This window comes from Pelecanus crispus, chromosome 4 (genome assembly GCF_030463565.1).
Source record: "Pelecanus crispus isolate bPelCri1 chromosome 4, bPelCri1.pri, whole genome shotgun sequence".
In the NCBI taxonomy this organism is placed as follows: domain Eukaryota; kingdom Metazoa; phylum Chordata; class Aves; order Pelecaniformes; family Pelecanidae; genus Pelecanus; species Pelecanus crispus.
Genome location: NC_134646.1, coordinates 85757881 through 85774528, shown reverse-complemented (window position 1 = coordinate 85774528; position 16648 = coordinate 85757881). Strand labels below are relative to the sequence as shown.

At 43.6% G+C, this 16648-nt stretch overlaps 1 protein-coding gene across 1 annotated transcript in view; it reads right to left on the bottom strand.

Moving 5' to 3' along the window:
• The window catches only part of SFXN5 (sideroflexin 5), a 106699-nt gene that overhangs the window by 75244 nt on the left and 14807 nt on the right, over positions 1 to 16648 (bottom strand). Inside the window, 1 exon segment of the mRNA XM_075709044.1 lies at positions 4941 to 5018. Within this exon segment, the coding sequence (XP_075565159.1) occupies positions 4941 to 5018 (78 nt within the window).

Below are 16648 nucleotides of genomic sequence, written 5' to 3'. Positions count from 1 at the left end.
GGTGAAATCACTTCAGTTGAAGAGCAAGTACAAGAGCTACTGGATGAGTGCGAGAGACCTGAAAGTGGAAGAGATGTAGGCGTTGGCAGTGTTGGTGTCCATGAATCATCTCATAGCAAGTAACTGGAGCGAAGCAGCATTTATTCTGGAAAGTGGCTTAGAGATGGTCATGGGGAACTGGAGCAAAGTACGATTATGGCTCTTCAGAGTTTTTTTTCTTTAGATGATTGTGGCTCTTCAGAGGGTTTTTTTTTTCTTTAGATAGTCCATAATTGTTCCATTTCAGCTCATTTTGAAAAATCTGCTCTGAAAATGCAGAAGAGAAAGACTTGCTTTACAAGAACCCTGTCAAGAAGATATGTGTGGAGGAGATACTTGACGTTACATAGCTTTAGGCTTTTATATTTTCCATTTTTCATGTGGTGAAACCATTTCAGCAAGCAATATAGATTGTGCTGAGCTGTTGTTATGCTTTCAGCTACTGCCTGCCATCCTTCATGAGAACCACGAATTTCTGAATGAGGGGAAAAAAAAGGAATTTGAACACTGTCAAATGCGCCGTACAAAAAAAGTGGATCAGTCAGGAGATTAGTAAAACAACTCTGTCAAAACAACTTGTCTTCTTGATCTCAAAGCTGATATTTGGGGGAGGGGGGGGGGGTGGGTTCTTAGAAAGCTAATGCTTAAAAACTCTGCCCAGACTGTTATTTTTAAAGGCTTCTAAGGTGATCATGATTTTAATTCTGAATATGAAGCCTAGAAGACCATTCAGGCATCTCTTCTACGCACGTGCCATACCCAAACCATGCCTGAAGAGCCTGTTATAAGGGTAGCGATTGCATCTCTAAGGGGCTCTAGCAACCAAACCTGAATCAGCTCTTAAACAAAGAAGATAAAGCTGAGTGCTTCTCTCTTGAGCATCACATGAAGTTCTACCCAGCCTTTATGATGAGTAATAATAGTGAAATCAGCCTCTTGCAGATACAATTGCGTTACCACACCAGATGAGCCAAGTCACTACTCCAGTACACACTTCTTGCCCACGGTGAACACGAGGTGATTAGCTCTGTTCACACTCAAAGAGGGGTAAAAAAAAAAAAATCAGTCAAAAATCAAATTGCCTCTCATCTGCTGGTCTTCTGCCAGCATGTGACAACTTCATCAGTGCATCAGAGGTGTGTGTGACACTCAGTTATCAGCTATGTAAAGCATCAGACGGCTCAGTCTTTTATTCCAACATCAACCCATGCACACGAGTCACAGTGGGCAGGCACCTCTCCAGAGCTGCATCGAATCCCTTTCCCAAATTAGCACTAGAACAACTGCAAATTGTTAATGTCTTGTAGCCAGAGTCCATCTTGCAGATAGGGGTGCACAGAAAAGCCATCAAAATGGTAAAACTTAGCTTAAGGAAAGCAGAAATGTATTCTCTGGGCATCTTTGGTTCACCGGTAGAAAATTTGGGGTGGTATCTATGCAAGTGAGATGCTTCCCCTCCCCCAAAGCAATCAACCGGCACATCGTATGTTCTGCAAATGCACCAGTAATTAATGAGACACTTGCAGCTGTATATATCTGGCACACGTATTTAATTCAGCACTGGCAAGCTTGCCAACTACCCAGATCTCCCCGCACGCTCCCCTCCACCTTCCCCTCTGCCCTGGGAGTTAGAAAACAACCAACGCTCAGAGTGCAAGTTTCATGGCACACACCGAGAGCCGCGTCCATCCCTACACCCTCCACACAGAGACAGCAACCACAGCCCTGTTTCCATCAGATTTACTGTTAGAGCTTCCTCTCCATCTCAGAGAAGGAAAGGAGAGTATTTGGCTAATCAATATGAGAAGTACCCAACGCCTGATGTCACCACAACCTCAGCATTCAATGAAACCCCATTTTCATACAGATCACCTAGGCCTTTTAGTTCTTTGGTAGAAATGGTTGTCATTGCCAAAGCTGAAAGTTCAGCGTTATTTTGTGACCGCAGCACAGCGGTAAACACAAAGGCTGAATGATACCATGTGAGCTGCATGACAAGAAGATGCCCCAGGGGATGGAAGCAACTAATGCCAATAAAAGACTACAAAGATCACCTCTGATGCAAAGAGAAAAGCACATAAGAATATCCATGACTGCAATGATTAATTGCAGTTTTCAATTCCACAGCTTAAAACTGCAAAGTAATGCCCCTCTACAGGAGAAGTTTGTTTCTAAATTGGTAGCTCTGCTTGAGAGGATAAAGATACTCACCCATTTGGCAATAATGATGCTCTCACAAAAGATGACCAACAACCACATTAGGAAGATTTTCACCTGCTTCACTGCAACCATACGCAAGCACGTAGTTTATTCAAGTCCAGTCAAGAGCACACTTGGAAGAAAAGAGCATTCAGACAAAAGGAACTCAGGGTTTTCAGGTGTCCCTTGAGGAATATCACCATCATGGCCCAAGAGCTGGCCAGCCCACCATGCCACGCTGGGAAGCTCCCAATTAACCCAGTCAGAAGTTCCCATTCACCTTCACCCAAAGGGATCGCAAGAGTGTGAAACAGCATTTGATGCTTTTATTGCCCAGTTTACCCCTGCAAGCCCACCTTCCCATTTCATTACAACCAGCCAGCTCCAGGAGTGAAGCAGGACCTGCTGGCTTCATGGAGCCTTTCTCCAGGTTAACAAAGCAGCTTCAGCTGCTTCATAATTGTGGTTGCTCCTGTCCCGCTGCAGCCCGAGCACAGATTGTCATCTACGTTCAAGCGCCTTCCATCTTTACCCTTTTTAGAGGGGTTGCAGTATCATGGGTGAACATTCAAGTCTCACAGCCTTGGGTGGCATCTACCCAGGGCTTACTCACCTCTCCCTGTGGTTTGGTTTCATTAATGCAGCAAAGCATCGTTAAACACAATAACAAGCACATGCTGCAACTCCACCCCAGGCTCCTCCTGGGAGAGTTACTTTATCCTGCAGTCAGCAAAACTACATAAACCCCTCTAACATAACTGACACTGTGATCAAAGTGAACTGTGTCAAGATTTCACTATAAAAAATATTTTTTACACTGATGTGCTAACATTTCTCTAGGAAAGGCATTTTTGGCATCATTTTCTCTTTCCTCCTCCGCCCCATACCTTTATTTTACACTCAAAACCCTCCAACTTGCATAGTAAGGTTCACCTCCTGCATACGTTGTCAAGACTGAGGGAAACAAGAAGTGCAATAATTTTGTTTGCTCTCTCTAAATGCAATTCTGAATGAACTCTGGGTATATCCTAGGTTTGTCACTACGCACACCCAAAATGTAGGTCAAAAGTCTGCGTGGTTTGCCACAGCGAATGACTTGTATTTCATCTGCCTGAAGGCAGATGGGAACTGAGTCATCTGCTTCTGCATCATTCTTTGCTTCTCTCCTTTCCTCAACCCCGGTTTCTTTTTTCTTACCATCAGATTATGGTTGAAAGACTGCAGTGACATCAAAAGACCAGGAGAGCAATGCCTCGTACCACACATCAGGCAGGGAGGGGGTATTTCCCATTTATTTTTTGTTGAAACCATGCCTCTTTCCCAACACAGCACCTACCACACAAGTAGCCACTTTCAAAAGTGAATACAAATCTCAATTTTCTTCATTTACCTGCTGTACTTGTCTTTCATGAGAAGAAATTATTGCAGGTAAATGGGGGGAAAAAAATAAAGGGGTTATTTGACCTACAGGGTGTGGGAGAAGAGCTCTCTACCATTTCCATCACTATTTTCTTGGGAGGTGCGCTGGTCCTTTGGCACGACCGCTTCTTATAGCTCCTGAAGCAGGTCTGCCAATCATTTCATGCTCTTCTTTATATTACACTAAATTACATAGGACTGAAGTCTTTTGTGCTAGATGCACAAACACGCACTGCAAAAAAGCCCCTGTGTCGGTGTTATGGTCAGGTATCTGCACATGGACAGATAAGGAAAAGAGTTTGAGATAATACCCACAGGAAAAAATGGGGGATTTTTGTTTCATGCTACTGATTTGGAGGTAAAAGGCTCAGAAAGCAGTCCAGCCCCTCTGCAATATTCATCTCTGCTTTCACAATTTTATGCATTCATATAGATAAATATCAGACAAAAGTCTAGAAAACGGGACTGACAGGGTCTGGGAGAGATCACCCAGCCCATCGCAAAGCAGAATCAAGTTCTACCAAAAACGACCCTTTTATTGGCAACTGCCTAAACCCTGCTAAGACCTTCACATCAGTGGGGTTTCCACAACCTCCTTCAGCTTCCATCCCAACAGTAGGAACATCACCCAGCAAAAAGTACCACTACTGATGGTATCATCTACAACAGGAGGACATCCAGGGGGTTATATGTAGCCCAAACAACATTTATTTCAGTGAAGAAACTGCAATTATTATAACCAACAGGAACACAGTAGGAGAGGGGGCTGATGCATCACCATTGGTGGTACAAGAACCTACAGGACTGACAGCAAGGTTTCCTTCAGCTAAAAAAAGAAAATTACTTTTTTTTTTTTTAATTGTATGAGCACACTTTGCAATGGAAAGGGAAGCAATAGTGTTGGCCAAAAGGTAATTGATAACTCTGCAAGCCCGAAACCCCAGACTTTCTACTTATTCTAAATAAAAACCTTGTATGTTTGTATTGCAAGCCCCTTGCTATCACTTCTGCTTGGCAACATTTATAATGTGGGAACTTCAGAACAACCCAAATTCACTATAACTGCAGCTATAACTCAGTTGAGCTGCAAGGGACCAGAAGCAACATTGCAGAAGTCAGTGATCAACTGAACAGCGCCGGTACGGGATTTTACCAGTAGAAATACCGAAAAAGCCTTGCAGAAATGCGTTTGACTGTAGACACAGCCTAAAATGCCACCTCATCCTCCCTCCGTTAGACTGCAGGAAGAAGCAGAAATTTAACCAAAGGCTTTTTTCTCTTACCTCTTTGTTGGTGACTCCTGGGGGCAAGGTCCCATGCTTGTAATCCTCCAACAACTGCACAGCCTCCTTCAGACGACTCTGCAAATAAAAGAGTAGCATGGTCTGCAACGCTTGTCCTGCTGAATCATTTTATTGAAGGCAATGCGTTCCAGTTATAGAATTATACCTTCTTTTGTGCAAACCTTATGATGGGTCCTTTTACACATATGATATAAGAAAAAAACCCCCAAAGGATGCATGGACACTTGTTTTGATGGTTGGCACGGCCCTGCTGTCTACAGAAGTGATACAGAGGAAGAAACAAAAGGGAAGATACAAAAAACTCCCCCTCGCAATGCATCTATAGAAGACATCATAAAAGCTTGAGAGTCTTCAGTGTAGTACCAGAGATTTGATAAACCTTGGAGATGAATGAGTTCTCACTTAAAGGCAGAAAATAGTTTAAGACAAAATGGACACATTCAGGTGCAGTGTGGATAAGACATTGGTATCACTCCAACTCTCACATTAATATCTCCCAGTGATGTCAACTGGGAAACCGCTTAATTTGAAGACCTGACGTTGCTCCCATTGCCCTCTCCCGTACATGTACCGGGGATGTACAGCTGAAGGGAAGAGCAGGGTAGAAGCCTGCACATCTTAAACATCACCACTAACAACTCAGTGCCCACTAAAAAGTTCCAACGCAGCAAGTTTTAGCTCGATCTCAGCACAGCCATATAAAGAAAAGCAGCTCCACTGGACCTGGCATTTAATGGCACGCGAGGAAACGTAACAGCACTGCTTCATAGAATCCTAGAATTGTTTAGGTTGGAAAAGACCTTTAAGATCATCCAGTCCAACCATTAACCTACACTACCAAGTCTACTCTAAGCCAATCAAGGGTAGACTAGACTAAAAGTAGTAGACTAGACTAGACTTCGTAACTGCGCATTGACGTCCAAGTCGAGTTAATTTATCTGAAATACCATGACACTTTCATATGCTTCAGATGGATCTCACGGTGCCACTACGCTGAACCGCGGACCTGCGCTGCTTTTTTACGGTGCCTGGTACACACTCATTCAGATGGGGTTTTCGCAACCAGTTATGTTCTCTCTAAAGTTACCAAAGTCAGTCATGAGTGCAGTTAAAGTTAGAATCCAACTATCACTAGCGATTCAAATGCATGCATGTGTAAATAAAGATATTCCTCGCATTGTGATAAAATAGAAGAATAAATACACTTCATGTGTTCAAGGGATCACAGGAGCATTAAGCCATGCTACCACCCTGTCAGAATCATCAATTTACTCCCAGAACAGTTATTCATATATATAGAAATATAAAATGTGTTCTGCAGTTGAAGCAAAGTTTAGATATACACATAATACTTTCAAGAACTATATATATAATAATTTCAAGAGATACATATTGTGTGTATATATATACACACTATATTATATAAAGTATAGATATACACTCTATATAATATACATTTCTTGAAATAAAAAAACCCACAGGGCAGAAGTAGACAGGTAGAAAGATTCTTTGATTAGTCCAAGCTAAAGAGGAACAAGTCAGGACATAAAGAGCGGCTTCGGTGGGGTTAAATCTGCTTATCCAACTCTGCAGAAAGCACCAGATCACCAAGTAAGGGCTCCTGAATATTTGAAGCCAAACAAATCACTCAGCTAAACGTTTTCAAAAGCCTCCTGCAGGTTATCTGTCATCCAGATGAGTAACATCGCCTTGGATTTGACATTTCTGCACCAGCTCTGTTGTTTTGGCAGCTTTTCTTATATTAGTGCCAGAGGACACTTCATAAATCCAGAATATGTTGTCTAAAACAACATGTAGTGTGATGGTGGCTCATCTAAAGCCCCGTGGTTTTAGTGTAATCATGTCAAGGCTCCTCGTCATCACCGCAAGCTCCGTTCTCACAACCCTCCTGTAAATAAGGCGAGCGTCCCCGAGCTCATTACCAGCTCACGTCCATGGGATCGGTTGCAGGGAAACTACTTTTCTCCCTTTCATGCAAACATCAAAGAGTACTTTGTTGTTTCCTTGGAAGCGCCAGCAGTTACGACAACCTGAAAGCCGCAATTAATGAATGACTATTGTCCTTAAAACATTCAACACACAGGACATATGGAATAGTGGCAATTCCTTCACTTTGCAGAGCAAGCGGCTTGGGATTGGATCCACGACCATTTTTACACTGGCTGAGCTCATGCCATCAGTGCCACATTACTTCCAGCCCTGGTATTTTATATATTTTATATATTTTATATATTTTATATATTTTATATATTTTATATATTTTATATATTTTATATATTTTATATATTCTCAAATTGATTAGCAGCCACTCAGCAGAAGTGGAGAGACTGTACAAAGACACCAAATGAGGCTTAGCATCAGATAGGAACAAATTCTGCAAAAAACTTTATATTCTTGGCAAAACCTGGGCTCAGAGACGGGGCTCGTTCGTGTTGGGTGCTAATGTCAAGGTCAGTGCTACCAGCCTGAAGTTCGCAGCCCTGTGTCACTGCACACACATAACAAGTGACAAATTTTTTGGTTTCTGCCGTATTTCTGGGTGTGTTGCCCTGAAATTGGCTCCCTCTTTGACTCAGTCTGTCCCATGCTCCATGCCTCACATGCCCCTGCAGAAAAAGCTGCCGATCGTTCTTCTCACACTTGCTTGGGACTTCCCAGAGCTGCTCTGGATTCCTCTTAGCAGATGGGACTTAGATCCACTCGCAGATTTTGGCATCATCCTCGACTGCTGGCACGTTCATTCCCCATCCTGAAGGGGACTAGGCTACATTGACAGCATGAAGGATCTCAGAGAAAGATGGTCAAGGCCAAAACTGGACTCTATTTTAGTGCTAGATGCAAGCACTTTCCTTTGCTCTTCTGTTCCCATTTTACTGGGCAATGAGGAAGATCAGAAAACTATATTCATCTGTTTTTACAGATTTTACAAAGAGTATCGAAGATGAAGGATGATTGAGTGTGTTCAAGGATCTTCCCCCTTCTTCAAAGGCTACGCAATCACCCATTTCAACTAAAAAGCTGGCCATGGACATGGCCTTATCCCCAAAATCAGAGAATGACTTAATATAGAAAAGCTTTCATTACTGGTTCAGAAAAAAACATCCACCCAACTCAAACTTCATCCAACAGTGGCCACAAGCAGGCGCACAGGGAAAAGCAAGAAGGCGGCAGCAAGCAGAAATAATGTCTCCCCTAAGCACCTTCCCAGCCTCCCACTGCTTTCAGCCAAGGCAGGTGAGGTTTCTGCGGATTTAGTGATCTTCAGTGGATTTCTCTTCCAGCTGCTTGCTTGAACCAAACTGCCATCATCCAAGAAGAAATAACAGACAAGCTGTATATAGCAACAAAAATTAGTCTTAACTCTTAGCCCCCTTCCCTTATGTATACATATGCTAAATCTGTCTTAAAATTTAAACTTATCTTAATAAAAAATAATATGCAAGTGATAGAGTGAATAGGTGAGTCCTTTCCTGGAAGGAGCTTGCATTCTTTAGAAGTGTAAGTAAGTATGTCCTGAATATTTCAATGGATAAGGCCAGTCATTGGTCAAACTTTTCCACACCTATCTAAAATCCCAGAGAAATGAGTCCTTATTATTTCAGCCAAGTCCTCTTGCCATTGGACGAAAAGAAAGAGTTATGAATGAGGATGGTATTTGGTGGTGATGCAGCACTGGGTGATGCACGCCTCCTCCGGAAGGGCTGAAGATCTCACTCAGAAGAAAAACTGACCTTGAGAAACAGGCACACGGGATGAAATCCAACAGCACGACCGTGTGGCCATGCCCTCTGGGCAGGCTCAGATTTATGCAAGACCCTCAGGGCTCTGTAGCTGGAATGACCAACTGCGAGAAAGACCAGTTAAGAATGTTGGCTGATCACTGGAAAACTATGAAGCACTGCAGGCACGAGAAAGAAATAGGATTTTTAGGCTGTTTCAGGCATTTCCAACCTGTGAAGAAAAGCAATCATACAAGATCACAACAGCACTTGAGCTTCTTGAAGTTGTTCTTGACAGCTCCTCACCCTATCGGCCTCATGGTTGTTTAAAAACATTGTATTAGGAAAAAGCTCTTACCTAGCATGAGTATCAATAAAATAATTGTATAATATTTTCGATAGCCCCATAATCCAGAGGTGAAAAGCTAGACAGCTGAGTGACTAATGACTGCAGATCCAGGGAAGACAACCCTTCTTGCCTCCAAAGCTAGAAAATAACCCAGGACTGCCAGCACAACATTCTGGAGAGCCATTTGTGCTCATTATTGGTATGTGTTTTTGTCACTGAAATTACCTACACTGTGTGTCTTGCAAATTATCTACACAGAACAGCATGTAACTCTGAATGAAAAACTGGAAGTAATAGATGAATGGGTCTGTGTTCTATTTTTTTCCTCCTTCTCTTGAGGAAATCTTAGTAGTTACTATAACAACCCTGGCCAGATCCCATCTTGTTTAGTATGGTAACAAATAGAAAACAAAAAAGCCCGATTTTGCTTTTAAAAATTGCAGTCTTCATGAATTTCCTCTTTCAGCTCCATGGGGAGAGAGGGGAACTTGCTCAAAGAAAAGAGTCCGAGACCAACACTGCTGATGGTTCCCGAGGTTGACAAAAGAGTTGTACAGAAAGCAAACAAAAGTGTTAAATGCAAGGACCACATCAAGAAGACGCCTTTCACATGGCTTGGAAGTGTTCAGGTAGTTTTACCGAACGACACACAGCCTCAAAATTTTGTTCATGAAAGTACACAGTTGCCTTTTATACCATCGCGAAAAGTCAAGCACGCTCTTTTAACCAGAGCCTCTGAAAAATAGGAAATAACTTTACAGCGTGCGACAGCTCCAAATGCCAACCAGCTCCACTCCCTGGCTTTTAGCAGGATACAGCATTATTATGATAGTAGATAATGTCTAAGATTACACTTCATTTCCATTTTAACAGGGAAAAAAGAGGTCTGTCTGCAAGGTTGTGCTACTGTTTCAATATTTATTGTTGCTTGATTTCTCTACCGCTATCTGTAGGAAGAAGTGTCACTTGAGTTTTTACAGCGTCACTTAAAAAAAAAAAAAAATGCAACCACAGTTTTTACTAGTGTGTATAATTTCTTTCATACCCCTTGTCTCATAAAAACTAAAGCACTTCTAGTGGTGGATGATGGGGTCTCAGCTCTCACAATAGGGTGCTAGACAGACCATCTGCACCCGGAGATGTTCTTACAAACCTAAGCCCAGAAGCAGTGCCAGGGATCTACCGCGCTCAGCGATTCAGAAGCACAAACTCCGCACTTGGTGCTCCACCGCAGCAGCCTAAGCCACGTCCACCTGGGAAACGCGACCCAACAACAAGTGGTCTTTGGAAAAAGGCTCAATCCTTGCCTCGTGCTGAACGCAGCTGGAAAACATCCAGGTTTTGAACTACAGCTCAGTTCACTAAGCCCATGAGAGGTATGCAATGGGCCACCACTGCTCCGTGAGCCTGGGTTTTATGGTTTCGGCTGTGCTGTTAAACAAGTCGGAGCTTGGGCATGAGCCTGCATCAGCATGATCTCTGGCACAGTTTTGATCCAGACCATCCGGCCCTCTGCCAAGTGATTCCCGGTCACAGCTGGGGAGTTACCATGGGCCAGGACAGCTGCCAGCAGGCACTTTTTGGAGAGGAAGAGTGCTCAGCTGCATGGCACAAGCCACATCAGCTGGCTGCACGGCCAAAACCCACCACCTGACTCAGTTTGAATGAACCGGCTTAGATTTAACCCACAGGTTTTAGTGCAAAGAGCTAACGTAACCTGTTCCGCCCCGACTCAGGCCAAGAGCCCTTGACTCAGAAGGTCATTGCCTGGAGTATACTTGCAGGACTGCATCAGCAGAATGTTTCAGTCTTTGTAGAAAGAGCTGCTGAAGGATCACGTTATTAGGGGCTTAGTTTGGCATGCCAAAGAAAGGAGAAGAAAGAACAAAACCAGAGATGCCAGCAGGACAGTAGCCCACATCACGCTGAGCGGATGGCCACCTTCAGCAATCCTTTGCTGACACCCCAAGTCCCTGACGGCCATCACTCCAGCACCCCGGTGGGACAGACAACTGTGTTGTGTCCCATAGATGACTGCACACATGTACACGTGTCAGACACCTCCTTCCAGCATGTGAGCTCTTGCACTGATTTTCCACCTTGTCCTCCTTGCTCAAGGGCACACTGTTTCTGTCTGAAAGATCTGTGCCTTGTCTTCTCTTGGATCTCAACTGATGCCTACACATGGCTTAGAGCTGCCTCCAGAAACCCATATGTGCACATACAGACCGTAATAACAGTCATTATGCCAGTAGCACTACAACATTACTGTTACAGAATCAACAGAAAAAGAGTCAAGTTTTGCATGCAAGGCTTTTAAGAGAAAATCCACTGATGGGACAGGGCACGCTGGAACAGTTCGCATCTCACTTTGCTCGTACGGGGCTTGTACCGGGGTTTCAAGGCAGCATTAGATCCACTGTGTGCCTGCGAGTTTCACTGGTTTCAAGTTCAGACCAACAATGACTTACTGGCACATGATCCAAAGCAAGAGTCTCCTGGCCACCAGCACCACAAATTTGACGTGGGATACGGAAATCCAGCTGTGCTCTGCCATCAGCGACTCAACAGTTTCCGATTTTGTCTCACTACTCTACGGATGATACATACGGCAGACTTGACTCCAGCTGGCCCTATTGTATTGGATCTACAGTGACAGACAACAGGAGCCAGAAACTTTTTGTTCAAGTAGAGCCAGCAGATGTGACACTGAATAAACACAGACAGTCAATCTGCTGAGTAAGAAGGTATCGTTCATATAAATAACATACATCTAATCCTGCTTCCATTTTAAACCCAAATATGGGAATGCAAGATGCTCAGCGCTCTGCAGATTTATGCTTTGAACAATGAGATAAAGCAAAAGCAGATAACACACAGCCCCTCTGAGCTCAGTTTAATTCTTATTTCACTTTTGCTTGGAATTATTATTGGATCCACAGCTTTCTCCATGAAGAGCTTCCCACAGAGTGTTAACAGTCTGTCCAGGTTAATGTCAGATGGGATAAGTTAGCCTTATCAAAATATCTGCTGGTCCCTACTGCTTCTCCCGATGGACCTTAATTACAGAGCAATTAAAAGTATTATTCCAATCATTTTAACCTCACACATTTCAAAAATAGCCATGACACCCACTGAGGGGTTTCTCATGGTCTCAGCGACAGGACTTGTTGGGCTTGACCTCTGAAATGACACATTTCCTGCTTATTGGAAAAGTTTGCAAGTTTACCACTGCCAAAAAAATTATTTCATTAGAAAGCCAGTAATTATGTGAATTAGCACACAAGAAAACCTCCTCTTCAGAGGTTACATGCAGTATTGACAGAAGGTCGGTGCCTTGTTTCAATATCATATGCGCTCAGAAAGCAAGTCAAATTGGTAGGTAAGTTTGATGCAGATAATTATTCTACCAGAACCCACGAAAGATAAAACTGGAGCAACCGGCTTCCAGCTGCCCCTGCCGCATGCCTCGCACAAGCACACGCTTGATTTTGAGAGTTCACAGACTGCAGAGGACGGCTACAACATAATCCAGAACTCAGTTATGCATCCCTTGAGGATTAATGCTTAAGGACCTCTAAAAGACAAGGAAGTTTTTAATTGTGTTAAGAATTTGCTTTATTGAAGAAAATAAATGAGTAAGAGAGGACTGTCACCGAGACTAATTATACTTGATATCGCTGTGCTTGGTTTCCCCCACTCAGAGGGATCATTTCATCCTTCCTCAAAACACAGCCACCAGTAGGATGCAATGATGTTACACACAGGAATTAAAAAAAGGATGTAGAAAAAAAAAATATTATCACATTTCCCAGCATTTTCCATGGGATTAACCTCCATTCTCATTAGACACTCATTTATCTACTTTTTTTTCATTTGCCAGAGAGCTCCAAGACAAACAGCAATTTATTTGTTCCCCGAGAACCCTGGGCCTGAAAGATGCAGCCATCTGTCAGCGGGAAGGAGCTCTCCGTAAACGGCTGCTTTCTCATCAAACCCTTTCTAGATCTTAATTTGCCACCTAAATCATCGAATTAAACCAAACAGCTTTTAGTTACCCATATATACAAAGTATTTCAAAGCACAAGAGCAGATACGCAGAGCACAGCAAGTAGCTCAGTCACCAAAGCAGCTTTTCTGCTCCGAGAAGTGCTTCCCGTGCCCCCAGGTGTTCATATCTGTTTTGCCAAGAGACTTCTCCAGGGAAAGAGAGCTCACGTAGACTTCACAAAATGCATGACAGAAGGTCTACTGAAGCATCGCTATCACATAATTCAAACTCCCAAAGGGCATTCCCTTCCTTGGACAGCCACTGAGCCATTCCTGAAGACCATGAAGTTCAGACCTACGTTTATTAGACCCCATAGAAGGACACCAAACCTCCCTCATTTGCTGAGGTTCAGTCTGGGGTCCAGAACTGCTTGAGGCACTCTGATCTTGACGGCTGTCTCCAGGATAAAAATGGGCCACTTGGATTTTGCTCTTTTTTCCCCAGGTCTCACCTTCTTAGAAGAACCTCATCAAAAGGTGTCTGCAAAAATTAAGTTACACCAGCTGACCACTTTGTGTCTCCAACCCTACCAACCTTTTCAAAAAACTTCTAGCAATTTGAAAAGGGGACAATGTGAAGGTAGAAAAGCATGTGGCTGAGACACAGAAGGGATCATCTCAAAGTTCAGAGCAGGTACCCAACTCCCAGATAGCTTACCTGAGTCTAGACACCCTCTGTATTCAATGGAGCATGACAAGCAAGATAATTGCCCTCAAGGGCAGAAGAGATTCAGCCCTTAAAAAAGTAAGAAATTCACAAAGGAGGGAAAAAGCGAGCCTTTCAGGAACCTAAAATACCCTCAGCACAAGAAGGACATCCTCAGCACAAGAAGGGCATCCTCAGCACAAGAAGGGCATGGACCTGTTGGAGCGGGTCCAGAGGAGGCCACAAAAATGCCCCGAGGGCTGGAGCCCCTCTGCTGCGGGGCCAGGCTGGGGGAGTTGGGGGTGTTGAGCCTGGAGAGGAGGGGGCTGCGGGGAGACCTTAGTGCAGCCTTCCAGTACTGAAAGGGGGCCCATAGGAAGGATGGGGACAATCTTTTTAACAAGGCCTGTTGTGACAGGACAAGGAACAATGGATTTAAACTAAAGAAGAATAGATTTAGACTGGATATAAGGAAGAAATGTTTTACAGTGAGGGTGGTGAGGCACTGGCAGAGGTTGCCCAGAGAGGCGGTGGAGGCCCCATCCCTGGGAACATCCCAGGCCAGGTTGGACGGGGCTCTGAGCACCCTGCTCTGGTTAAAGCTGTCCCTGGCACTGCAGGGTTGGGCTGGGTGGGCTCTGAAGGGCCCTTCCAACCCAAAGCATTCTCTGATTCTATGATTCTGCATCTGTTCTGGAACCAGAACTGTTTGTGGCTGGAGGTAACAAAATGGGTAGACAGAATTAGAGGTTTTGGGTACACAGTGAAACCAGACTGAGTTATAGTGCTCAATTTAAATTCTTTCATTATACTACCATAACCATAGCGTGAAAGTGCTTACCCCATCCCAAACGTGAACACAGCGCACTCTCCTTAAACCTGTTTTGTAACTGCAAAAAGTAGAATCGCCAACTCAATCAAGTTCACTCATATCCCCCCACTTTGGAGATACGCAAGAAGTAGGTCTGAGAATTCTGCCTTTTTTCTGTATTAATGCTATTGTAAAAAACAATAGTTTGGTCTTGCATTGTGCACAGTGGGTTACCCAGCTTAAAAAAAAATAAACTACATACATACACACGCTATAGGCTTAAACGGAGATTTGAGAAAGGTGAGGATTATTATTAGAACATGGAAACATTCCCAAAGGAAGAGACTTTTTAACTAAACAGAACTGGATGGATGATGTCCACCCAATAGAATTTTCCTCCAAAAAGAGGAAAACAAAACAAGCTGAGGCATAACAAAATCCTCCAAAAAGATGAGCAGAATCACCTGTTTCTTTTGTCCTACCAGAAGCAGGTCTCTTCCAAGTGACCTCAACTCAGGACCTCCTGGTGCAGCTGCCTGGAGCCCAGGACCCCTGTTCATCCCCAAATATCCCGAGCACATCCTGTCCCAGACATCGTGCCCTGGAGCAGTAGGCTGGAATGCACACGCTTATGGAAGCCTACCAAATACCAACTCTGCAAAGCTTTCTAGTGCAAATTAGCCTGATGAGAGTGAGGCGTTGCAATGTTTGTCTGGATCCCTAAATTCCTGAGCCTCGGTTTCCTCACTGTCTTTAGCTGTTTAATTAGCATTCTCAGTGCATGACAAAAACTGCCAAAGACAGTCTCCCTTCTCCAACATCCCATTCCCTTTCACATGCAAAGTATCTTCTCCTTCCCTCCAAAAATTATCATTAGGTAGTGAAGGCCCTTTGCATCCATTTATGAAATTCAGGATCAAAACTATGAAAATATATAAAAAGAGGTCACAAACCACACACAGCAGCCTCTGCATCACCACAAACGCACACTGGAGGATTCCCCACGCTGTCAAACACACTCCAACACGCATCGCGTTGCACTTAACGCTAAACCTCTGCTAAGGTAAGAGCAGCACCAAGCCTTTAATGTGTAGTATTGGTTTTACTCTGGCACACGTGCTTATATCCTCTTTAAATAGCAGCTCTAGCATCTGCAAAGTGCGCTGCATCTGCAGGTAATATGGTGATTTTCATTCCCTTTTATCATGACACGATGATGGCTAACAGCCTCTTTGGAACTGGGATGTGCTTTTGCTAGCAGGTTACCTCTCCAGGTTGAGCTCTGTATCAAGGTTGGCGGCTTTTGAAAATTGATCTCAGACTTGATCCGAACCTGTGCTTTTACAAGGGAAAATACAATCTTCAGTGTGATGGTGTAAGAACAGCTGCTTTATGGTCTGCGGTTCTCTTGGGCACACATCCAAAAGGTACTCAAAACGAACAACACGATACATCTTAACCTTACGTTGTTGAAAAAAGCTAGTGGGTTTAGAAGGAAAAGATTATTTAAAGTTGCATCGGGTCTTTTGTGTCCTCCGCCATCACAGTGTGTGAGGAACTGGACTCAGTTCACCACTAGCTACAGTAAGGAGCTCAGCTCTCAGCTCCCTGTGTCTTCAGAATTGTTTACACATATATTTTCATCTTACGCTACCTCACCTCAAAAAAAAAAAAATAAAAAGAGAAAAGAAAAAATTGAAAAGGGAAAAAAGGAGAGGAGAGGAGAGGAGAGGAAAAAGGAGAGGAAAAAGGAGAGGAGAAAGGAGAGGAAAGGGGAAAGGGGAAAGGAGGAAAGGGGAAAGGAGGAAAGGGGAAAGAAGGAAAGGGGAAAAGGGGAAAGGAAAGGGGAAAGGAAAGGGGAAAGGAAAGGGGAAAGGAAAGGGGAAAGGAAAGGAGAAGAAAGGAAAGGAGAAAAAGGAAAGGAAAGGAAAGGAAAGGAAAGGAAAGGAAAGGAAAGGAAAAGGAAAGGAAAGGAAAGGAAAGGAAAGGAAAGGAAAGGAAAGGAAAGGAAAGGAAAGGAAAGGAAAGGAAAGGAAGGAAAGAAAGGAAAGGAAAAGGAAAGGAAAGGAAAGGAAAGGAAAGGAAAGGAAA